The following is a 26,280-nucleotide window of genomic DNA, read 5'->3' on the forward strand; positions in this document are numbered from 1 at the left end:
TGTAATTTAAATCATTAAATTTGAATTATTAGTTATAATTGAATAATTTAATATGTAAATTTAATAATTATTTTAACTTATCTAATTAAAAACATTGATCAATTAAAAGTTAAAATTATCACACCATATTTCACAAGCTAGAGTATCCATATCCCTGTTTCTTTCGGTAATTATAAAGTTTTAAAAATGTTTATTAATGTCCTAACAACTTCCAAGAATTATTTTCATTGAACAACTCATTTACATAGTTAAAATAGAAGATTTCTAAAATCAAAATTCACTCATATAATTTAGTAGTAAAAAGTCAAACTTTTATATTTGAAAAAAAAATAATGAATGATAATGTCAAATAAATATAGAAAAAATATTAAAGTACCATTATTTTTTTTTAAATATGTGTTTAGAGGGAAGGAACAAATATTTAAGAAAGTGCAATAGAAAAGAAAGAATCGGAAAGTAAAAAAAAAAATATTTAGATGAAAGAGAAGTAGAGAAAAAGTATTTAAATGATTTCATTGGTGAAATAAATAAAAATTTGGTGAAATGACTCTATCCCTCTTAGAGTTGTCAAAACGGGTCACCCGACCCAATCTGACTCGGCCCGCGACGGGTTGGCCACTTAATGAGTCAATCCAACCCGGCTCACTTATTAGCGAGCCAACAAAACTAAAATCTGACCCGACCCACCACGGGTTGGTGAGTTAAACGGGTTGGCTCACTAACTCAATTAAAAAAAAAACACACAATTTTTTTTCTTCAATCCCAAGAAAACTAAATTATAATTTTGATTAAAATCTAAATAAACTTCGATACAATCCAAATTTGAGTTTTACTTTTCTAATATTATATACAGATATATGTATATTATATATATATATATATATACACACACACGTATATAATACATATAATATATATAATATAAATATAAATATATATAATATTATATATATATATATATATATATATTATTTTAATATTTAAAATTTATTGGCGGGTTGGTAGGTCAATCCGGCTCATCACTGGCTCATCACGGGTTCAATTCGAATGAGCCGGGTTCTTAACAGGTTGGGTTCAATTTTAGTCCGTATTGAAATTTGTAATTTTTTTTCAATCCGACCCGACCCGAATCCGTGATGAGCCGGGTTGACTTGCGGGTTATAACCCATTTTGACGGCTCTAATATCGTATCTTAAATTTTAATTGTATTTTTTATTAATGATATTATGAATTTAGAATTTTTATTATTATTATTATTATTATTATTAAACTATTATAGTTATTATTTTATTAGTAACATTATTATTCATTATATTATTAAAGCTCTTATGTGTTATTATTATTATATAAAATTAAGTATGTTAATATTTTATTCTATCATATAATATAATTAGAATCTATTGTATGTTTACGTATAACATGTTATGATCTATAACATATCTACGTATCACATAAACACTTTATCTAACTAGAAAAAGACTAAAAAGAATGGCAACATTCAAGTAGATTAGGCAAGTTTGCATACAATAAAACCATGTGACTTACTGTGTTTAGACAATAAGAAACAAGGTCAAATTTATTCGTGATATGAAACCTGCGTTTCGGATTCTTCATTTGGAGATATGAGAGGTCAAAAAGCAAAGTCAACTACAAATCCATGCTCACCCTAAGTCATAAAAAAGCGGATCCAAAACCTCCTTTCATCGTTTTTTCTACTCACTTGATACAAGACATAACGTTAAGGTAAAGACTAAGGTTGTATGAAATGATGACATACTGGAGTCATTCAGATGATTTTGGGCAATTTTGAAGGCGTGCGATGGAGTGAAGGTGTTGTATGAGATCAGTGAGGTAACAGGAAGATGATCCGTTGCATTCCACAGCAGTTCTTGCCATTTGTGACAGTTTGTGTGCTCTGTTTCTGATGGTCTCTGCTTCTTCCCCTACCATTATTCTTTTCAGTGCCTTCTCAAGCGCCTCACTGCCAACACTGTCCCCCACAATTCTAGCCCATTTTTTAACACCAACAGGGACCCCAATTTCAAGAATCTCCGTCACTAACTTCTCATTGTAGAACTGTTCAGCAGAAACGGGCCAAGTGACCATGGGCACCCCAGCGGACACAGCTTCCAGCGTTGAATTCCATCCACAGTGAGTCACAAAGGCTCCCACGGCTTGATGGTCCAGAATGAGAAGTTGAGGTGCCCATCCCCAAATAACCATTCCTCTTCCTTCTGTTCTTCTCTCAAACCCCTCCGGAACCCATTCCTTGTCACTTCTCCTCACAACCCATATGAATTCTTGTCCCGAATCCTCAAGTCCCCTCGCTATTTCTCTCAACTGATTCTCACTGAAGTTGGCTATGCTACCAAAACAAACATACACCACTGTGTTGCCTTTCTTCGAATCCAGCCACTTCAAAATCTCCCCTTCGTCAACCGAGGCTTCCTTCCCTCGCTTGCCTTTCTCTTGTTGTTGGTTGCAGAGAGAAAGCGGACCTATGAACCACGCTCTCCGTCCCCGTAGCTTTTCGAAATAATCAGCGTACTCCTGCTCCAGCTCGTAAAAGCTGTTAACAATAACCCCCAAGCTTGCGACCTCCGATTCCCTGATTGCCTTCAACAGTTCTGCGTATTTGGTTTCCCCATCAGTTTTAGCGTAATCGGGCAACATCATCCTTGTCATTTGGATGTTTCCGGGAAGATGAGGAATGACAAATAGATCAGAGTCAGAAGAAAGATTGTTGTGAGGCTGATAGAGTCGGACACATTCTGAAGCACACAAGGCGAAGACACCGGTGCCATAAAATACAAGCCTTGGGATATTGAATTTAGCTGCAGAGTGAGATGCCCAGGGGTAGAAAGCACTGGCAATAAGGCAGTGTGGTGAGTGTTGAAGAAGGAGGTGTTCCAATTGGGGTTGTAGCATGGTGGTTGCCTTGAAGAAAGCGGGTATGAAGTCTGGGGAGGGGACTGACTCTGTATTTTCGCATCCCTCAGGTAAGCCAACCTCTGCACAGGGGAATTTGATGCTGACGATTTCTATCTCCGAGTCGGAGTCTAAATCTGAGTTTTTTCCTATGGTCCCACGAATAGTAGGTACGTTGAGTGGAGTGGTGACTATAGTTGTCCTCACCCCTCTTCCACTGAATGCTCTTGCCATATCACCCATCGGTATCAAATGTCCTTGACCAGGGAAAGGAAGAAACATTACGTTTAGTTTCCCTTTCGCATCCATTTTCCCCTCGCTCACACTAACACACTGGATTTTATTTGCCCCTCAACCAAATCCTTCTAGCTTTCAATATAAAGTTAGTCCGTCTCTCGAGTTGTTTTCCAGCGGAGACTGTTTCCTTTTTTCGCCAATAACATGTTGTAAAACTACAACAGACGGATCACCGTGCATAATTGGTCATATAATAAAATACTGAACAGCAGCACTTGATCTCAATGGTCGAGAGCACTGCTCGTCTGTTTAAAATTTTAAATACAAAGCAGAATACGTAGTCCCTTGCGTCAGGGTGTTTGCAGACTTCGTAATCCCTTGCGTCAGGGTGTTTGCAGACTTCGTAATCCCTTGCGTCATACCATGCCCTTTCAAACTAATATTCAAACAAGCGGTTTCAATCTTGTATTTGGACCAACATTTCGTCGTCATTTCCGTCCAAAAGGTTGGATGGATAACAAACGCTTAAACAGAGAATTTGTATAAAGAATTTTTCTTAATCTTGTATTAATCAGCGCTAAGTGCTGAGATGATAGAGACTCTGTCATATCATATTGGCACTTGTCTTTTCGACATTTCCAAGACTGTCTACCGATCCTTTAAACTTTTTACGTATTAAGTGCTGCTAATATATCATATATATATATGATAGACGCAGACGCATATAGGGATAGCACTGAGTCTACCAACTTTACTAATGATTAATATTCGTGGGAAAATGCCATTAATTGGATTGATTAAAGTTATATTTCATAAGATATTATTACGGATGTAATTTAATTAATTTTAACACCATCAAATGTAAACAGATTTTAACCCAAATATACATATGCCACCGGTGTGGAACTTAAGAGAGAGACGAATGTATCACAAATAAGTCCTATATAACATTTAAGTAAATGTTGTGATAATGTAAATTACTTGCCTGTGATAGTAAGCATCTCAATATTCACATACAGTAATGTTATCACATTTATCAAAATCAAATTTCTCCACAAAGTCAGATTTTGGCCGTAACCTGCTCCTTCATTTCATGCAATGCATCTTCAAAGAACTTGACAAGAAACTCGGGATCAGGAATGATGTCTTTGGCCACCTGCACTTGCATGTCTGCCCTTCCAGCATAGCTCACCATATTCAAAATCAGCGCCTGCATTACAAGCACCACCAACAATGATCGTAATATTACCTACAAGTATGCTCCGGAGTTTGAAGTACTCAAGTCTGTGAGGAAAAATAGAGATTAGGGGTCATACATGTGGCAAGGCAGAACTGTTTGCCCTTAAGAACGTTATAGGATTGCCTCCAATCATAATCTCCTCTTGTGGACCTACCACGTTTGAGATTGTAAAGGTGGTGTGACAGAGTATCCGGTAATTTAGAAGGCCAGCAAACTGCAACATAGAGATAAAACAGCATTGTGTTTGCGGAAGACCAACGATAGTTGAAATTTTCTACCTTACCACTTAAATAATCTGAAAACGAGGAAAAAGGAAGTGCACCTTTGGACCAAGGGTGGACATTACAAAATCCCCAATTTTGTATGAGAAACTGGCTTCCAGAGATCGTTTCTTTCTGTCAATCGTTGCCTTAGCTCTCTTCAAATATTCTAAAGGATCTGTAGAATTGCTTTTGTGGTAATATATTGGCAGCAGAATCATACCAAATTTGTTACCCCACCTCGCTCCTGAATTGCTTTTCATCAAATTGGACAATTCCTGATCAATAATAATAGTTCATTTTTATCCTACCTCAGTAAAGTTGAAGATCGAAAACAGGCGTACAAGGAAAGTAAATTTGGGCAAGGCAAGACTAGACCTGCAACCCTGGCTGCTTTCTTAAATTCACCATAGCTAATCCTGTTAGCTGAACACCGTCTCGCAGCCCTTACAGAAAAATATTATTCAATCAATTACGATCATGTGTGTGTTTGAGTGCACGCACGCCTTTTGTACATAATTATAAATATAAGCTTTGTTCAATAGAGAATACAACAGAATTTTACCGTTATGTGCTCGGGAGTCCAAGTATCTAGATATCCCACACGATATAACTGCAAATAGAACGTCATTTATGGTCTGCACAATAGCAAAAATTTACAATCACAAGAACGAAAAGTATTCATAGCTAGTAGTATATCTGTATGTTCATGTAATGAAAGCACTTAAAGTAAACAATTCACGGAGCAGGGAAAATGATTTTCTATTCCATGGAATGAAGAATAGTATGAAACTGCATAAACCTAGCTATGCAACACAAGAATAAACAGGTTTCCAAAACAGAGGCACAAGTAACAAAGAGAAAGGAATCAAAGAGAGAAGAAATCGCAACAGACAAAAAATTCCCCCTCTCACTAAACGGTTATTGCCTTTATATTATACTAACGAATACCCCACTCAAAATCCTTCAACCTTGTGTGTACTCTCTCGGATCGTGCACCTTTGCCTCTCATCATGCTTTCTGTGCTTCTCACCACGTGTCCATCCGTGAATATTCCCTCTGACCCCACACGCGAGTCAACCTCCTTGGCTTTTGTATCCATTTTCCTTACAGTTCACAAGAACGAAGAGTATTCATAGATACTAGTATATCTGCAAAAATTAACTATCCATTCGGTTTGGATCTAAAAGATGTCAATTGGAATCTCCTACGTTCATGTTAATCGGAGGTTCTAGTCTTAGAAATTTCCTCTATTTACATTCTGTACTAGCAATTTTGTTGCATAAATTTAAGGTTATTCAAACTAAGATACATTTATAAATCTTCAAATCACCGGGCGGCTCAACACTTGCTCTAGAAAAAACTGATGTGAAAATCCTTCAAAAACTAAGCTCCTTAACATCTTATGTATCTCTTTCCTTAATCACCTTCTACAACTAATTACCTATGTTACTCAGTGCTTGTTATCTTTTCTAGGTCATTACCTACTCTTTTTATAACCAAAAATACTCTATTGTGCTTATAATTTTCATGCTAAAATTAAGATTCATGTCCCTAATTTTCTATTTTGTATCTATCGTTTATTCTACTATTTGATGATTATTTAATCCTACTTACTCATATTAAGATTTGTTTTATTAATCGGCAGATTTGTAGTTTATTCTAAACTACGTATTTATTTCCATTTAATTGTAATAATACTACAAATATTCTCTCATTTATTTGTTAATATTAGTGTTATTATATTCTTAACTAGTCTTATGTGATAAGTCTTATTCTAAGTAAATTGAAATCCAACCTATCATTAGAATATTTCCAGTTCTTGAGAGATAAGACTTATGGAGGAAAAAGACTTATCTTAAGGATAGATATGGATCCAACATATCGCCATAAAAATATAACACTCATGAATAACTTATAAGTTCATTTCCACCACATCTTTTTTATGGAAGACATTCTCAGGATAGTATATCATATGAAAGAAACTACACTAGCCGCCTAACATTAGCGAGGATTTGGGGTTTGACCATATCAGGAAGAAATATTAATAATTGACGTTTCTAAACTTTACATATGTTCCCTCTAACCTGAAAACTGATAAACTGACCTCGAGTTTTTTTTAATATTTGTTTTTTGTCAAGAAAAGGTGGTTGTGGAAACGTGGGATCATTAAACATGTAATAAAAAATCCAACAACTTTTTCACCACTTAGTCGTTAAGCCAATCATTATATATTATGGTATGGAACGGTCGGTAAAAATGTGAGATTGGTCAATAATATAAAATTGCATGATGTTTTAATATTGTTTTCGTGAAGAAATTCCAGTTATAGAAAAGTACGAGTTGTCAATTTTGGATGCCTAAAATGAGGAGGGTGAGGAATAATAATTTGATTTAGTATATAGTAATAAAAATAAAAGAAGAAAAAAGAGAGGGATAGGGGAGATGAAAATTTACCGCATTAACGGCAGTCTTGACGGTCTTCATGTCTTGAAGAGAGAAAGTGGCAGTAGCAATTTTGCGGGGCCAGAGCTCAACGCCGGCGCCACCGGTGATGGAGGATTTGGGGTCACGGACCCAGAAACATCTGAGGATAAAGTCGAGGACAAATAGGAAAGAAAACCAGAGACTGACGAGGAGATTATAGAAATTGAAGGGAGGGTTAGACGTATTTGAACGGGTAGACGGAGAAGAAGCGATGGCAGGGAGAGCTTGGGGATCGTTGAGTTTCCTGCAGCTGGCGAGGAACATGGACATCAAGGAAATGCCATCACCAAGGGCGTGATGGATTCGGAAAATAAGGCAGTTGTGGGCCATGAGCAGATGGATTTCCCAGAGGGGCTTATCCATGCTAAGCCCATCGCAGTCTATGGATAGTTCAGCAAGGTAACCGTTGATGGCCCGTTCATCCCCTTCCTCGCCCAGCGCCTCCTCGATTACGCGGAAGTGCCGATCAATCTCCACTTCGGTGGCCCGCCAGTGCTCCACTCCTCTTTCGTCTCTCACCATCAGGCTGCTGAAGCGTGGGTGTTGCAGCATGGTTGACTTCCGCACTTCCGATTTCACTAACTCCACGTCGATTGGGTTCTTCAGCCCTATCACGCAGTGGATTACTTGCTTCGTTTCTTCCTGCAGGAACAGCCTCCCCGCCGGGGTTAGAGCCTCGTCCCCACTCTCACCCATCCTCGTTCACACCCTCTCTCTCTCTCTCTCTCTTTATTCTACTGTCATCACTATCACTGCTCTATTCATTTTTCTTCCTTCCATTTTTCACATTCATATCGCTAACTATTCTTTCTTTCCATTCTCGTGCAAATCATCCACGTGCTTCCCCTCACCAAATCTAGAAACACATTTTTAAAGATCTTTAGTAGTAGTAAGTTTTAAAATTTTTTAAAATGACCATCATTTATCTTTTATTAATTATTAGTTTCTAACAATATTTTATTCTATTAAAAATAAATTAAAAGACGTATTTATGTGGTGAGGGATTATGATAAGGAAAGTTTCTAATGAGAATAAAAAACAATTGTCCTTAAACAATAGTGTTAATTTTAAAATGATTGTTGGTCACAGTTGGAAATAAGTAAGTGGAGAGAGAGAGTTACGTATCGAAGAAGCGGTGTAATTTAATACGGAGGCGGCTGCTGCTACCTAATTATGTCACCGCTCCTATTGGGCCTAATTCAATAGCCATGTCTTTTAAACCAATGTATATTTTTAGTTATTAAAATAATAATATATAGATTTTGACCATTTCTAATATTTATCAACGAAATTCAAAAATTGTTTTCTAAATATTTTCATTATTTGCAATACTTAAATACAAAACATTATTTAAATAACTTATATATTCGGTTTGATTTGATACGTATGTAAGTATAAGGAACAGGGTGTTAATTGTTTATATTTATTAGAAACATAAGTGACTGGTTAAATTGGGTTTATTATTTTATTTAGCAATTTAATTATATATAACAAGTTTAATTGAATTGAATAATTAAAAATACATTGTTATATTTTTAATTTTAAATAGAAAATACCCTGTAATTAAAATATATACTATTTTTTAAATATATTTATAAAGTAATAATAATAGTTTAGATATAAATATAAAAAATAGCTTTTCAAAATACTAAAATGGAAAGCATACTAAACTTTGGTTAGATAGACAATATAGTAAAACACTGTCTTAAACTTTGAAAAATAATTATGTTTTGCGTAAATATCGAAGTCAATTATACCTAAGTTCATATACAGTGATCAACTATATGATATCTAATTTTATCAAGTAGTGTAATTTTCAACCTTGAAAATTTATATGAAATCTTATTATTCTTGATGGGTTACTTTTAGGATTTTTTAGGATATTCAGCAGAAATATAAAACATGAATATCATATAAGGATTCTTATTATTTTTTAATCTACAAATTTAAAGTAAGAAATTTTGTGGGTCTTTTACTCCTATATGTTATTTAATTTTATCATTTTTATTTGATATTAAAATTTAGACTCACATTTTTTTTAAAATATGATTTACAAGTATGTCATGCATATTATTCAAGTTATGTGATTGGCGGTTTGGAAATCTATAATTGATATTAACTTAAGTTTTGTTGGGATTTTGTGATTTATCCTATAAATTTTTACTTTGAATATTTGAGGATGAGAATGCTTCATGAGTAGGTCTACAATTTGTTTCTTTTTTATCAGCAAATAATTATATATATAAATTAATATAAAAGATTACATAAAACGCGGGACAAGTCAAGGTAGTGAGTCTGCAGATCCACATAAGCCCGTAGTCCATGCGGAGAGTCCGCAAACCCACATAAAAAAGCTTATAGTTGTGTATATTAATTACTTTTCTTTATGGACCTTGTATTAACGTTTTAAATTCTTGTATAACCGAAAAAGACAAGTATTATGTATTTATTAGTGTGCTAAAATTTAAAGAAAGAATACAATGTGTACGTCATAATATAAATATGAATATGATGAGAATGTTGAATTATCAATTTATCATCTAACTCCCCAAAATGTTTACTTTTTGTGAACTTCTTAAAGTTTTCCAAATTTTAAACATTAAAATTTTATCATAAAAATAAATAAATAAATAAATAAACAGCAGACCAATCCGCGGGCTCACGGGCCAAGTGCGAAGCAAACCAGTAATTGCAGTCGATATAAATTGTATGGGACATGACAAGTCAACCCACGATGTACGGATCTTATGCAGACAGAATCTAAACAGGCCGAACTGGACCGCATTGTCTTTCTTAATCTTAAATCATCATGAAGAAAAACATTATTAACATAAAGATGTTATTAAAACAATGTTTTATTATTGCAACTCATACAATAAACCCAACAATATTAAGTTTTGTCACCAACGAAAAGGTTTAAAACTAATTTAAACCCTCTTTTTGGGTGGCCTTTACAAAATCAATTGTGTTTTAAATCTTTCAATTGTACCATCAAAATTATGCTTGATTTTGTAAATCTTTTTGCATCAAATTGAGTACTTTTCTTAGAGAAGATTCACCACGGACCAAGTTTGATTTTGTTTAAGAGCTAGAAAATCCTTACTCATGACTTCTTTCTTATCATTAGTGGATCTTGTTATATTGACAGCAGGGTCATCATGACCCTCCCAAAATTTTTATATTTATATAATTTCAATTTTTTAAAATAATATATTTTACACATTTGATGTTTTTGAATTTTTTTAAATATTTATATCTACATATAAAAAAAAATTGTGTCTATATTTATTTTCCAATTTTACATTTTAAATATTTTTTTTAAATTGAAATAATTATTTATTAATCTTTTAAGTAACGATTTATTTAATTTAATTTTTTATTTGACTATTTTATTAACTTGATCATAATAAGTAAAAAGTAATTACTGTAAAATTAAAAAAATTATTTATATTTATAAGAATGACAATACTAATAAATTTATTATTTTATGATCATTAAAAAATATATATAATATTTTTATTAGTTTATATATAAATTATTTTTGATTTAATTATTTTTTAATGTATTTTTTAAATACACATGATATTATATTAAAAAATATAATTAAAATTAATATATAAAATAAATTTATATTCATTAAAAACAAAGTTAAATAAATAAAAAAAGTGAAAAAATAAATGTTGATGAACAGGAAAAATATGAGAGAAAATAAATAATTTTATAAAAATATATAAAAATAACAGTTAATTTTTAAATATTTAATAAATAATTTATAATCTTTATTTATTAATGTTTATTCTTTCGTCTTTTTAAAATAATTTAACATGTAACTGTTATTCTACCGTTTGTTTCTCTCTGCAACAACATCATTTCATTACTGTTAGTTTCATGAAGTTGTCTTACCTTGCTTATTGGCTTTGCTTTCACACTCACTTTGTTGATGCTATTTATCTTTATTGGACAAAACAAAAAAGGTATTTTCCATTGTTCCTTTTCATTTATGATTATCTTTATTAAATCTTTATTGAATGTCCAATTATCCAATTTATGATTATTCACTTTTCATGTTTTTTTATTGTTTCAATTTTTTTTCCTATCCTTTTTCAATTCATTATGGTGGAAAAGTAATCAACCAAGATATTCTGGGCAAGTTTGGGAAAATTCCTCTATCGCAGTGGGAATGATGACAACTTACTTAATAACCAAATATTCATATATGTTCTTTATTCATTAAAGAGCGTCCTGCGAATCAACCATAGTATAATCTTCCAACTGCATCTTAAGTAACAGCTGTATACGGGTCCTAGATATCAATCTTTATTTGACATCCCAATTAAAGAAATGGTTAAGGATGTAAATGTATGATACTTTCATTTACTAATTTTTTTCTACATCATGTATGTAGTAAATATATATTTCAGTTTTGTAATGAATGTATATTTATAGACACCTACTAAAATAGTTTGTATATTTATAGACAACTACCATTGACTCCATCACATATAGCTCATTAACCCAAATCTTGATCAAATATATTAAATATTAGTTCATATGCAATCTTACGAATTAGTAATTTACTGTTTTCTTATTCAACCAATCTATGTAGTATACCCATCATAAATTGTCATTTATTATTCTTAATATTATACATATAGCTACATAAAAAAAGCGAACACACAAACGCGGAAGCGCATGTGTTTTCGCTAGTAATATATAAAGGGGATTCCCTTTTTGTGTCCATATTTCAAAATACCAATTTTATCCTTTAAATATAATAATTTTTAAATTTTTTAAAAATTGACCGTTACTTTTACAATCTTTTTATAAATTCGGCTATTTTTGCTTCTTCTTCTATTATTCTTTATTTATTAATAATTATTCTTTCATCTGTTCTAATATATTTTATTTTATTTTTAATAAATATAATTTTAGTTTATATAACAACTTACTAATATTACAATATTATCACCTACTAATATAATATTACGCATATTTAAAAAATATATACACACAGGCGTGATAGCGCCTTATGCTAGTTATTCTGTAAAGATAAAACAATTATGAAACGTGAAAGAAAATAATATTTATATACAGTTATATATCTATTGATATTAGGGATGGCAACGGGGCGGGCGGACACGAGTTTCGCTATCTCATATCCATTCTCGTAAAAAAAATTCATCCCCATCCCCATATCCAAACCTAACGGGTATTAAATTTTTGACTCATCCCCATCCCCACCTCCACCGGGTAATGGATATAATCTCGTACCCATACTCATACCCATTTTCTTACTACTTCAATATTAATTTTAATTAATTTTTATAAAATAATAAAATTTTTATGATAAAGGAATCATAATATCAAATACTTTAAAATAAATAAATTATAATTGTTTACATTTTATATAATAATACCAAATAAAATTTCATGAGAACTAAAACAATTATTAAATTTGCAAATATTAATTAAACATAATTGATAAAATTTAAAAATATTTTTTAAAAAATATAAAAGAAAAACAAATATTCAAATTAAAATATATTTTAAATGTTTGTTTACTTCAATCTTTTAAATTCTAATAAATCTTTTTTTTATACACTAATAAAAGTTATAATACATCATTTGATCAAAATGATACAAAGAACATAATTGATATTTTAAATGTTTGTCTACTTCAATCTTTTAAATTCTAATAAATATTTTGTTTATACACTAATAAAAGTTATAATACATCATTTGATAAAAAATGATACAAAGAACAAATAATAATCATAATAAAAGTTTAAAATAAATTATAGTTGTTTACATTTTAGATTACAATACCAAAAAAAGTTTCATGAGAACCAACACATTTATTAAATTTACAAACAATAATGAAACCTAGTTGATAATATTTAAAATTATTTTTTAAAAAGTATTAGCGAAAAACAAATATTCAAATTAAAATATATTTTAAATGTTTGTTTACTTTAATCTTTTAAATTCTAATGAATATCTTTTTTATATACTAATAAAAGTTATAATACATGATTTGATCAAAATGATACAAAGAACAAATAATAATCATAATAAAAGTTTAAAATAAATTATAATTATTTACATTTTAGATTATAATACCAAATAAAATTTCATGAGAACCAACACATTTATTAAATTTGCAAACATTAATGAAACCTAGTTGATGAAATTTAAAAATACTTTTAAAAAAATATAAAAGGAAACAAATATTCAAATTAAAATATATTTTAAATGTTTGTTTACTTCAATATTTTAAATTCTAATGAATCTCTTTTTTGTACACTAATAAAAGTTATAATACATTACTTAATCAAAATGATACAAAGAACAAATAATAATCATAATAATAAAATTTTAACATAAATTTTGTATCTTTTGAACTTCAATTATGTTGGATGGTGATAAAAAAATATTAATGACAATTACATTAAATTTTTATATTGTAGTAAATAAAAGTTATTTATATAATTATAGTGAAAAAATTACAGTATGATTGATAATGAGTTAAAAAATAAAAATAATTAAATAAAATATATCGAAATAGTATTATACATAATGAAAATAAACAAGAAATAAAAATATTAAAAAATTAACAAATGTTTAAAAATAATTTGAGAGACTATTAAAAGTTATCGCGAAAACAAATGTATAATTAAGGGTATGATAAGTTGAAAAATATCTTAGAGATCTAAGAAAACTTTTCAAATATCAACATATATATTCAGTAGTTGAGAAATAACAACAAATGTTTTAGTGAAATAAAAAAGTTATTCAAATGAAACAAAAACTAATAATAAGAATAATAAGTAAATGATTTTTTTATATTACCTAGTAAACGAAATGTTTGTGCTATTAAATACTTAAATTGAGAGTATTAAATATTTTCATATGAAGGAAAAATATACATTAAATAAAAATATTAAAAAATAATAGAAATATTCAAATGTGAGACATAAAATTTTTTAATTAACATACATATTTTTGAACATAATTACATAAAGATTATGATAAGATGAAAAATATAATTGAAATGCAAAATTAGTTTCATGACAAACCAAATAATTAAAATAAATAAAATATATATATATATATATATATATATATGTGGTTATTTAATTAATTAGGAATATTTTAATAATTTAAACGGGGACGGGTAATATGGCGGGATATGTACATCACATCCCCATACCCAATTGAAAAAGTCGAGGATTCCCCATACCCATACCAGTCAATGCGGGGTTTCCCCGTCAAAACAGAGACGGATTCGAACAATACGCACGAGGACGGGTTTATTTGCCATATCTATTTGATATCATATTTTTGAATAAATAACTCAAATGACATTTTAATATGATGGTTATATAAGAGGAATAAAGTAGACTTTTGTGTGAAATGAAAAAAAAAGAGTAGTGAGTTAAATTGTATGTATGGTAGCAGCGAGGGTGAAAGAAATGAATTTTGTGATAAAAGAAAAGGTATAAATTTAAATGATTAGGTTTGGCGGGAAGGGGTGATTGGGAATGGAGGAAGATGAAATGGTTTGGTGTTCGTCTGATTCTTGTTCATCTGATTCGGGAGACGAAGATATCGAAGAACGGAAATCGCAGAACGTGGATGCGCTAGTCAGGTAAGCAAGCTATTTCATTAATTATTATTAAATAAAGATTGAATTGTTGAATTGAATTTGATTGCAGGGGCAACCTTGTCGTGAAGAGACAGTCGCTGCTACCGCGGCTTCTTTCAGTATCGCAAGGGGCTGCCGTTTGTAGAAAACCCTTTAAACCTCCATCTTCCAAATCCCATGCTTCCACTTACAATCAAGACCTCACTCGCAGGCTTTCCGCTCGCAAAAGGTTTGTTCCCTGGGGTTCTTCCTCTCCTATTCCTAGACCTGCTTTCTCCGACTTCCAATTCAACGCACCAGTAACTGAGTCCCTTCTTGATGTTCATGTTCCTGTTTCTGAGGAGCCCAAACCATCTCTGCCCCCGGGGATCGATCCTTTAGTACTATGGCACTCTCAAGACTCCCACATTGACCCCTCTAATACTAATTTTACCACCATTACAGTTGACCCTTTGCTTGTTCGTTACCTTCGTCCACATCAGAGGTCACCTTCCTTGCATCCCATTGCTCATACTTTAACTCAATTCAGTATTAAATCGACCATATAAACTTTTCTTTTTCTCTCTTGACGCAGAGAAGGGGTTCAGTTCATGTTTGATTGTGTCTCTGGTCTGTGTACCACACCAAATATACATGGATGCATTTTGGCAGATGATATGGGGTAACTTCTTTATCCGAAATCTTGTCATTTTTATAGTACCCTTTTCTTCCTCCCCACCTTTTTTGATCATAGGGCTCCCTTTGTTGCACAGTCTGGGGAAGACATTGCAGTCCATCACCTTACTATATACTCTACTTTGTCAAGGGTTTGATGGCAAGCCATTGGTTCGAAAATCCATCATAGTGACTCCTACCAGCCTCGTCAGTAATTGGGAAGCTGAAATAAAAAAGTGGGTTGGTGAAAGGGTTCGTCTTGTTGCTCTATGTGAGAGTGCAAGAGAAGATGTCATCTCTGCGATTGACTGTTTTACAAGTCCCGAAAGAAATTTACAGGTTAAATAAAATTTCTAACCATTCTTCTGTGCTTAAATATCTTGACTACATGTGTACTTAGTTAGTATTCCCCAATGTGTAGGTGCTCATTGTTTCATATGAGACATTCCGAATGCATTGTTCAAAGTTTAGCTCTAGTGACTCATGTGACCTTCTCATATGTGATGAGGCTCACAGATTGAAAAATGATCAAACAATAACAAACCGGGTATTGTAATTTGTAGGACTTATTTTCTCTCCCTCCTTTACTGGCATGTTTCTTAGTTTCTCACTAAACTTCCTGTATTAGGCATTGGCAGCTCTTCCCTGCAAACGAAGAATTTTATTGTCAGGAACTCCCTTACAAGTGAGGATCTATGCATGATTATCCATTTCTGTTGTCAATTACAATCCAAAATCCTCTTATGTTTTTATTCTTGTTAATTTTTATGGACATCCGTCATTGCAGAATGATTTAGAAGAATTCTTTGCAATGGTTAACTTCACAAATCCTGGAATATTGGGCAGTATTGCACATTTTCGTCGTTACTATGAGGTGATTCTTTTTATATTCTCGATGTGCATTGTTGCAAAATCTATAGCTTGTCCTATGTCAAAAACTCAGAATATACAATAATTAGGAAAGAGGAATTATCCAGTTTGTTAATATATAGCATGTAAGGAATATTTAAGATAACAAGATAAACCAACTTCAGAATGCTTTCGCCAGATGTGATGCTGGAATAGGACAATGGGTTCTACCCCTTCTCTTATTGTAATTTTTAGTTTTTTGCTATGGTTTACATGAATTTTGAAGGCACCAATTATCTGTGGAAGAGAACCTGCTGCCACTGTTGAAGAGAAGAAGATAGGTGCTGAACGCTCTGCTGAATTAAGTGTCAATGTTAATAGGGTAATGTGCGCAATTCCGATTTTACTCTGTACTTTTTGAGAGCTGTATTATTTACCTACCGCAAATGAAGTTGCAATCCTGCTTGATAACTAAAATAGTCTATTATACAGCAGATAGCTGAATGGTAATGAAGTGCAACTTATTTATTGTGTTCTGATAAGGAAATATTATATTCCTGAAGATTGACTGGACTATATAATTTTGCAGTTCATATTAAGAAGGACTAATGCATTGTTATCAAATCACTTGCCACCTAAGGTATTGTACTTTTCTTTATCTTTCTGCCAAACTTACCGAATTGTTGCTCTGTTCAATCACATTCTTTTGCTTTAAACAATAACTATATGTGTATAGTATTTCACCCCTGTATTTTTAATTGGAGCATTCTTCTAACATTACTTCTCTTAACTTCCATTGAATAATCAGAAAAATATGCATTTTCTTTTTATATGATAAAAGAAGAAATTCATTAAGACAAAGAGAAAAGTGCAAAGGCTTAGGAGGATAAGAGATCCCTTTTAGAAAAGAAAAAAACAGTAGATAGAGACCTAATTAAAATGAATAAATCAAAGCTACCTGATCCTTCATTGTATCTGTAAGAGAAAACCTTCAAAAAGACTATGTGCTTTATACCAAGTAGAAGCTAATCCTTGAATCCTATCCAAAGGAAGCTTCTCATTTAACGAAATCTTCAATAATTTGAAAATAACACAAACTGTAGAAGTTTGTTGATACCCTCAGCCACTGGCCAGATTAAATAAAGTACTTTTACATACCAATAAATCTTTTATTGTTGATGTATTTCAACTTACTTTTTATTTTTTGCATATATTGATTAGGGCCTTTAAAGCACATGAAAAGCAACTGTGTAGGTAATTGGTGGTTAGCTGTACTCTTAATCTTAATCCACAATCTATTTCTTGTGGTGCAGATAGTTGAAGTTGTTTGCTGCAAATTGACTCCACTACAGTCAGACCTATATAAACATTTTATACAATCGAAAAATGTAATGTCGTCCACTTTTGATTGAGCAAATATATATTTTTCACAAGGTGCTTTACACTGTTGGACATGGATAGAAAAAAGATTATCAAAACTGAAAGGATAAGTTTCCATGTCTTCACAGGTGAAGAGGGCAATTACTGAAGAACTGAAGCAATCAAAGATTTTGGCCTACATAACAGCTCTCAAAAAATTGTGCAATCATCCAAAGGTATGATTTGGATCTTTTTCTTCTCTGGAGGAGGGTGTGTTGAACTTGTTTAATTGGCCCGGTTTGAATATTCTTTTGGATAAAACTCGCCTTGTAATGGTAGATCTTGATGCATTGAACTTTTTCTAGGAAATGTCATCTGATAAGTCTGCATCTAGTTCTCAATGAACCAGTAATCGTTAATTTAGTTAGATTTTTGTTTTGTGCACCTAACTAATTTGTACTGTTTGTAGCCCTTTGTAAGGGTTGTTCATACCAAATATGCACATGAATGCAACAAAATAGAAACATATTACAGTGTATGTAATAACCCTTATCGTTGAATACACAAGATGGTTCATTAATGTCTAGCTTTGATTTTGTTCTTTGTTCTTCATTTTTAGCTGGCATAATTTGAGTATCTGTTTGAGATGTTCTTTTATTGTTTTTGGGCTTTTTTGTTGGCACTGTAATTAGAACAGTAACTATTTCTTGGACAATTTTTTCCTTGTACGTGAAAGTAAATTTTGGTGCCATTTGTATGGGCAAGTTGTCTATTTTTGATCTTATATTTTCATCCAATTCCTCCTCATAACCCTAGACCCTCTACTAAAAATTCTGAGGGAAATCCATATTTTCATTCTCACAAAATTAAATTCCTTGTAGCTTATCTATGATACCATAAAAAGTGGGAGCCCAGGAACTTCGGGTTTTGAGGAGTGTATCCGATTCTTCCCGCCTGAAATGTTATCTGGAAGGTAGATATTTTTAGTTTAAAGTTTCAGCTAATCACTTGACATTTTAATTTACTCATCCTGTGTGGGTATACATTGTAGGTCTGGCTCGTGGACTGGAGGGCATGGAGCATGGGTTGAACTATCCGGGAAAATGCATGTCTTGGCAAGATTACTTGCTCATTTACGTCACAGAACTAATGACCGCATTGTCCTTGTCTCAAACTACACTCAGGTATATGGTAACAAATGTGAAGTTATAGGTTCTCTTTTCTAATAACCGTTTTATCTGATATAGGTGACTATTTAGAATAAGATCCATACTTGATGGACGAAAGCATCCTGTATATAATATTTCTTTCAAAAATGAATCTCAAAAGGTTTATGTTTTCATTAATTACTATCAATCATCGTACGTAGATGAACTGAATTTATATTATTGTGTGGTAGTCATATAGCACTCGAGTCCCTTCTCGAGCTATCCCTGAAGATTTTATATAATAAAACAGAAGTATCACACCCTTGAAATTAGAGATAAAGTAAAGACTCTGTTGATTGAAATGTAGAAAATTGATACAAATATATACATCCAAATCATGCTACCCTAATTATTCAAATAAGGAAACAAATCACAGATAGTGAGGCTCCCAAATTAAGGAAATAAGGAAAAAACAAGTCACAAATTCAAACTATACACAATCAATCTCCTAATTGAAGTAATTACAATCACAATCCTACTTAATTACATATATTAGGTAATCTTATCACATACATCCATGCGTCTCCTTGAGCTGGTGAATGAATATGTATTGTTCTTTACTTGCAAGTACGATTGCAAAGTCAATCTGTAGACATCCCTATGATAAACACATCTGCACCTTGATCAAAGGGATCTGCATGGTAATTATTATACTACTCCTAAATTTTCTATGATGAAGTGTCAGTCTATTTATACATGAGTAATTCTGTCATGTTGTACTGTATTGTGTGCAATGTTGATGGCAAATTTTTTATCACAATGTATCCTCAAAGGTTTCTCTTACTCTCTCGAGGTCTAGTACGATCTTCATCCACAACATTTCACAAATTTCATGAGCAACATGAGACTGTTACAGACTTGATTTTACAGTTATAAAAGTATTTTACAATATAAATTGCTTCTCCATGGTATTTGAATCAGTTAAAATTGTGATTATTATTGTACAAATTTCATAAAGCTGCTTTTTGGGTATATTTCCGTAGCTTAAGGATCGAGTGTTATAGGCTACAGCTATTGCTTGTATTCGACACTTCTCATGTTTCTTATGTCTAAAAAACTAGCTGAGAATAGTAAGCCACTGATTTTATCACTTCTAAATTCAAGTTGGTATTAGAGTGGGTACAATCCCACTCTATGCTCACCCGTTGTCAGATCACCACTGTACGTTGTCTCGGACGCTGTTCGCTGCACTGCAGTCGTCCAGCAAAGTCAGGGTTAGGTGCTCCTTGAGGAGCCTGACTCAACCCCTGGTACTAGCTGATCTCTGCCAGCACTGCACCAGGCATGTGTCCTAGACGTTGCCCTTCTATGCTCAGAATCATGCTGGACCACAGTCGTTTGTTTGTCTGTGTTTTTTGGGCACATTTCTGCCCTTGGTTCCCTATTTCAACATCCTTGGATATTGGTCAAGTCTCTCCTCACGGTTTTGGGTTTTCCTTCTCTCCTCAGATATGTTTATCTCCTTGTGTCCTTGGAATGGCTTCTGTTGGTTGTTCCTTCCTTCTCTATTGCTACTATTACCATTGTAAAATTCAACTAGAAGGATTAATTGTCTTGGTACACCTATATGGAGTTCGGGTTCCTTTGTCTAGGATACCATGACCATTTGGAGAAGGAATGCAGTGCTATGCCCACTGTAAATAAATCTCAGTGACAAAAGCTAGACTTCCAATTATGTGTTGTTTTATGGCAATCAGTTGAATAGGATGTCTTAGAGATACATAGGCCGTTGAAGACGTGCTCTTCTTTTTAGAAGAAGGCCCATGGTATTTTTTCTATTGACATTTCAACGTCTCTTTGATGCGACTCAAAGAGTAGCTTCTTTTGAAAGACTGATCATGATATAATCTCGGCCTTCAGTAAACGGACTAAAAATATTTTGTGATCGACTCACGGTATGATATCAATAAAAATCTTGATAAGTTAAACAAGGTCCTTGGTCTGAGAAGTCTACACTCATGTTGATCATGTACATTATCAAATTCTAGTCAATGGACAACTTAGTCACTAGACTTCTTTGAGTGTCTATATTGGTAAAAGATTAAAGTTCAATTGAAGTTATTGAAAATTAAGCAAATGGTATCTCCTCATGCACATACTACAAAAGAATGGGTCATATGCAGGAAAGTTTCTACTCCTTGCATGGTTTTCCAAACAAGCAACCCACGGTCTAAATCTGAAAAAGGAGATTCCAAGTTTGATAAGAGGTATCCAGAATATTTGAGGCTTAAATTTGAATAATTCGACAATCAAGTTCAATTTTCATTGGTACCAAATGTTTCTACACCTTGTATTTCTCAATCTGTGGAAGGTGAAGGTCCGTTAGATATATACTTGACTCAGTGTCTCTGATAACATTTTTAGTAATAAATATTATTTATTTATTCTCCAAAATTCTTCACTTTGTTATTGTAAGGATCAAAGATGCATCTCAAGGAATTGGTCAAGTTCTATTATCTCTTTCTTTAAATCTCAATTCTTTATTTTTAGTAATACATGTGTGATTGACGAAAGACATAAATCACGGTGTCTTTATTGAAAACAAGCTCACTTATACATGTTGCATGGCCGTTTGGGTCACCCAAGTTTAGTCAAGTTGAAGATAATGGCTCCTAGTCCTAAACAACTTCTAGTATTAGAATGTAAATCATGCTAAATAGGAAAACATGATAGGTCATCATTTCCTAAACTAACTGAAAAAATATGAACTTAGTTTTCTCTACCATTTATTAAGGTATTTGAGGACCAAGCTATGTCACATCTTTATGGTTTAGATATTTTGTAACCTTTATTAATGAATTCTCTCATTTTAATTGCGTTTATTTAATGAAAGACAAATCTGAAATTTTGTCCACATTATTCATGTCCCTCTTTAACGAGATTAAAAACTAATTTGGGAATAATTAAAATCTTCCAGCGTGATAATGCCTAAGAATTCTATTTGTTAAACTTTTATCTTTTTGATAGTCACAGGGTACTCTACACAAGTCTACATGTTCCTACACACCACAACAAAATGATATCTCAAATAAACATCTTATTGAAACTTGCACATTCCCTAATCTTGAATACAAATGTTCTTTTACATCACTAGGGAGAAGCATCCCTCACCGAATTTTTTATTAAATATAATGTCTTCTTCCTTTCTTGAAAATCAAATTCCTCATTCCATTGTTTTTTTATGCTAAACTATCTTCCATGTTATAGACTCTCGATCTTTTTGGTCAATTGTGTCGCGAACGAAGGTACCCTCATTTGAGGCTTGATGGCTCCACGTCAATTAGTAAAAGGCAGAAGTTGGTCAACTGCTTTAATGATCTATCAAAGGTAAACTGCTTACCATTTTATGTTTTTCCGCACTTGGAACTCATTATGCTTTAATTATGATTGTCCTTACATAAAAATAATTGACATGTTGCAGGACGAATTTGTTTTTCTCTTAAGCAGCAAGGCTGGTGGTTGTGGACTCAATTTGATCGGTGGAAATCGACTTGTCTTGTTCGATCCTGATTGGAACCCAGCAAATGATAAACAAGTAATAAATACCCTTGGTTTAGTTGTGACAATCGTTATATGCATGTTCTCTCTCTCTCTCACTCTCTTGTTCATATTATTTTGTTTGTGTTCTTCCTTGCCAATAAACAGGCTGCAGCAAGAGTATGGAGGGATGGACAGAAGAAAAGAGTTTATATTTATAGATTTTTGAGTGCTGGAACTATAGAAGAAAAGGTATATATTGTTGTGATAATTGAGTAAAGACAATGCACGTTACATTTTTTATTCATTTAGCTTCAGTCACTTCATTGAGTCATTTTTGTTTACATTTTCATTTACGGTTCTGCTAATTAATGTGTAGGTTTACCAGCGTCAGATGTCAAAAGAAGGGCTGCAAAAGGTCATTCAGCAGGAGCAAACTGATAGTTTTGTGTCACAGGTTTAAACTGCTGCTTCTTGCATATGTTCTAGTTGATGTTGCTTATTCCATTTCTTAAAATCTTATTCATTTCTGTCGTGCTGTTTATTTTCAGGGTAACTTTCTTTCAACAGAGGATCTTCGTGATTTGTTTACTTTTCATGAAAACATTAAGTAATGAACTCCTCTCTTTGATCTATATTTACTGATACATATGGGCAAAAGATTAATATGCATTTGGTATCTGGAATTTAATGGAAAAGGCGAAAGAGAAAACTAGATAATTGATAAATCTCAGTTTTGTGGGGAAATTATCAAGATTCTCCATGTGTTGAAAGTAGCCAAAGATCAAATGATTCATTCTAATTGCAATAGGATTCTCAAAATCTCAAGATTTTTTAAATCCTTGAAACTGGTGAACTAAAGATAGATGCAAGAAAGGAACAACAACGACTAGTTTCTGCACAGCCACTGAAACATTTGAATATGAACATATTGCACTATTTCTTTGCGATTATCAATTTGACTCTGTTATTCTTCTGTTTCCCTTTCCCATGCGAATTAATAAATAAATCTTGTTGGTCATAATTCATCTTGAAAACACACAAAATAATCATAAAATAAGTTTGTCATTGTGCAATTGAATCATGGTTGATATTGATGGTGTTAGTAATAGGGTCAAAAAATTGACACGCCTCATCTTATGTATTGTCTATCATAGCATGGATCTGTGATCTTTACTTAATTATCAGTCTAATGTCTACTTTATTATGTTTCCTTAGGTCAGAGATTCATGAAAAGATGCAATGCAGTCGATGTGAAACACATGGTGGTCCTCAAAGCACTGATGCCCAATCAACAGCAGATAATGAATCTGGAGAAGAAACCTCCGATATAGGTGGATTTGCAGAAATTGCTGGCTGCTTACAGAATTTAAAAAGATCAGAAATGCAGGTTGCTTTGTGTACATTTGGATATAAAGTTTATGTACGCTATAGTTTAAAATGTTGCGTGCTCCTCTTTTGGGTAGGATGGACACCACAAGATTTAAGTCCGGGGTGAAAACCACTAGGAAAGGTGTCCTTGAAATGTTAGTAAAATTCAATGAAGAGCTACCAAGAGAGAGAAATAATCTGAAGGTTTTCTTTCGGAAATAACATGAAAGTAAAGAAATACAATTTCAAATGTTTTTCAAAATTAAACAATAAAAAAACATGAAATGTATATTCAAAAGTTTATGATTGGTTCAGTAACTCATCTGTTCTGTGCCGAACCTCAACTATTCATGTGTCTACCTGCACTTGTTATGACGTAAATAGTGGCAATTCTTCATAGCGTCAATTACAAATTTTGAACTGAGATTGCCTTTATTACCATTCACACAATTTGATTGGAATCAATTATTCTTAGTGTGATGCATTCCTTGATTCTGAGTTGAACTAGTTAATGCTCCTTTGCCACTAACTCTTGTATATTAAATGCTTCTTCGGCTTTCGTTTGCTCTTGCTCTTGTAATTGGGTTCGACCAATATAAAGGCTGAAAGGGTCACGAGTATTAGGCGTTCTCCTGCATGACCTGCTTCATCTTCCACTAAAAAGCTATTTAACTGCGTCTGCCTTACCTCCTGATTCAAAGGAATTCAAAAAACGTAAGTTTTGAGTATTCACATTTCTTCTTTCTTTTTTTTTTTCAGGTAGGGAGCCCATTGGAAGAAGATTTAGGAAGTTGGGGCCATCATTTTTTACCAAATTCTGTACCAGATGCCATCCTTCAGGCTTCGGCCGGTGATGAGGTGTGTCCTATTTTTGTTCCCTTTTCATGCCCTAGAAAACATGTAAATACCTAAATAGGAATCACAACGCAACTCTTGAGAGTAACAAAATAGGTTGCATTCACTGCTCTATATTTTCAGGTGACTTTTGTCTTCACAAACCAAGTTAACGGACTACTGGTACCCATCGAGTCTATGAGTCCCAAGCTACAGAAAAAGGAACCAAATAAGGAATTACTCAAATCATTGCCCACTCCTTTTTCTTTGCAGAACAGATTACCGCTGCAGTCTGCTTCTGGTGTTGCTGGTATGTCAAATTCTGTGGGGATTAGCAAAAACATCTCAAATTACTCTCTTGTTAGTAAATTATTACCACACAAAAGATCACATCCTGCTAATATCAGGCATCATAATTTTGAGTAATATATTTCCTATTTTTCACCCGTCTCTGTTCATAGAAGCTTACAGACAAAACAAAAAAAACAAACAAACCAGCGAACATTTGTTTTAGTTCAATAATTTGTTGTCAAAACTAATTTCATGTATAAAGAAAGTGAGAAGAGTTCATTTTATTTTGTACATTTTTAATACTAACTTTTTTCTTCTTTTTATTAATTCTTATAATTCATCACCGATTAACCATTGTATCTTTAAAAAAAATTCAAATCTACTTATTAAATACCGTTTTTACAAAATCCTAACTTTACAAAGGGAAGAATAGACTTGGCCTCTGTTGCGGAAAATAGTTACGCAAGCATCTTATGTAAATGTTTTCTTTTTGTAAAGTATATAGAATTTCTTATTATTATAAAATCTAATGTAATCTTATACTCTAAGTTAGATTTCTCAACTTATGGATCGAATTGACAAACAACTGTAAAAACTTTGATTAGATTTGATTATTTTTAGCGTGAAACTGAATGAATTAGCGTAATTAAAAAAAAGAAAGCTAATAATTATTGATGTTAATAATCATTTTCTTTATTCATACTTACTTTTTTCGTCTAGACTAATCTCTTATTAATTAGAATTGTTTCTCAGAAAATGTGACCGGATATAAAAAAAGTAGGGGTGCTTCTTCCTGCACCTCCATAGTTTCTCCCTGTACCTGCATAGGAAAAGTAAAAAATCATTTTGCCCTTATCTTATTCCCATCATCTTCTTCCTCCTCCATCCATGCGCATCCCCTCTCCTCTTCAACTTCTCTCTTTTGCTCAAGGGCATGCGACTGTGATATATGACAAAAGAGACGAACCAAAATCTAGGAGACAATAGAAATGGCACTTAAAAAGACACCAATTGAAGACACATTAGAAAGTCTGCAGCCATTACATTTATCCATCGGAGCTACGATTACATCCTTACTGCAGAATTCAGGAGAAAAACAATGTTGTAGTTATGATTAGTGTCATAAGCAATTAAGCTTGAATTTACACTTGCAAGTTAGAGTTACATAAATACGTACATGGAAGAAGGGATGCGTTGCTATAACAAACACATTCATTCATTTCGGATACTACGATTCTTTAATTTGTATTACAACGGAATGCTTTTATTTTATTTTTGTATTTTGTATTATACAATTTAAAAAATAAAATATTATATTCTGAATTGTATAATTTTGAATGTAAAATAAAAAATACAATTTAAATTATACCATTTTTTGCATTTTGAATAGTATTATCTAAATTATCTTTAGATTGTGTATTTTGGAATTTAAAATAAAAT

At 32.5% G+C, this 26,280-nt stretch overlaps 3 protein-coding genes across 3 annotated transcripts; 1 reads left to right on the forward strand and 2 right to left on the reverse strand.

Annotated features, from left to right (window-relative positions):
• Positions 1 to 1,486: 1,486 nt before the first annotated feature.
• Positions 1,487 to 3,453, reverse strand: LOC114168153 (scopoletin glucosyltransferase-like). The gene has a single exon (XM_028052891.1). The coding sequence runs from the start codon at positions 3,235 to 3,237 to the stop codon at positions 1,783 to 1,785; it is 1,455 nt and encodes a 484-aa protein (XP_027908692.1). The 5' UTR covers positions 3,238 to 3,453; the 3' UTR covers positions 1,487 to 1,782.
• Positions 3,454 to 4,049: 596 nt separating this feature from the next.
• On the reverse strand, positions 4,050 to 8,013 carry LOC114168162 (O-acyltransferase WSD1-like). The gene is made up of 6 exons (XM_028052902.1): positions 7,123 to 8,013; positions 5,231 to 5,303; positions 5,044 to 5,111; positions 4,728 to 4,943; positions 4,482 to 4,619; positions 4,050 to 4,375 (listed from the first exon to the last, which is right to left on the reverse strand). The coding sequence occupies exons 1-6, from the start codon at positions 7,846 to 7,848 to the stop codon at positions 4,226 to 4,228; spliced, it is 1,371 nt and encodes a 456-aa protein (XP_027908703.1). The 5' UTR covers positions 7,849 to 8,013; the 3' UTR covers positions 4,050 to 4,225.
• Positions 8,014 to 14,594: 6,581 nt separating this feature from the next.
• On the forward strand, positions 14,595 to 25,122 carry LOC114171338 (protein CHROMATIN REMODELING 25). Its single transcript, XM_028056439.1, has 21 exons — positions 14,595 to 14,800; positions 14,868 to 15,281; positions 15,372 to 15,458; positions 15,550 to 15,790; positions 15,873 to 15,998; positions 16,080 to 16,136; positions 16,239 to 16,325; positions 16,587 to 16,682; positions 16,890 to 16,940; positions 17,614 to 17,688; positions 17,809 to 17,895; positions 18,541 to 18,632; positions 18,711 to 18,843; positions 22,075 to 22,194; positions 22,289 to 22,402; positions 22,513 to 22,596; positions 22,724 to 22,801; positions 22,896 to 22,954; positions 23,563 to 23,734; positions 24,475 to 24,573; positions 24,694 to 25,122. The coding sequence occupies exons 1-21, from the start codon at positions 14,694 to 14,696 to the stop codon at positions 24,973 to 24,975; spliced, it is 2,661 nt and encodes an 886-aa protein (XP_027912240.1). The 5' UTR covers positions 14,595 to 14,693; the 3' UTR covers positions 24,976 to 25,122.
• Positions 25,123 to 26,280: the final 1,158 nt, after the last annotated feature.

The sequence above is a fragment of the Vigna unguiculata genome, chromosome 2 (assembly GCF_004118075.2).
Source record: "Vigna unguiculata cultivar IT97K-499-35 chromosome 2, ASM411807v1, whole genome shotgun sequence".
NCBI classification, from domain to species: Eukaryota; Viridiplantae; Streptophyta; class Magnoliopsida; order Fabales; family Fabaceae; genus Vigna; species Vigna unguiculata.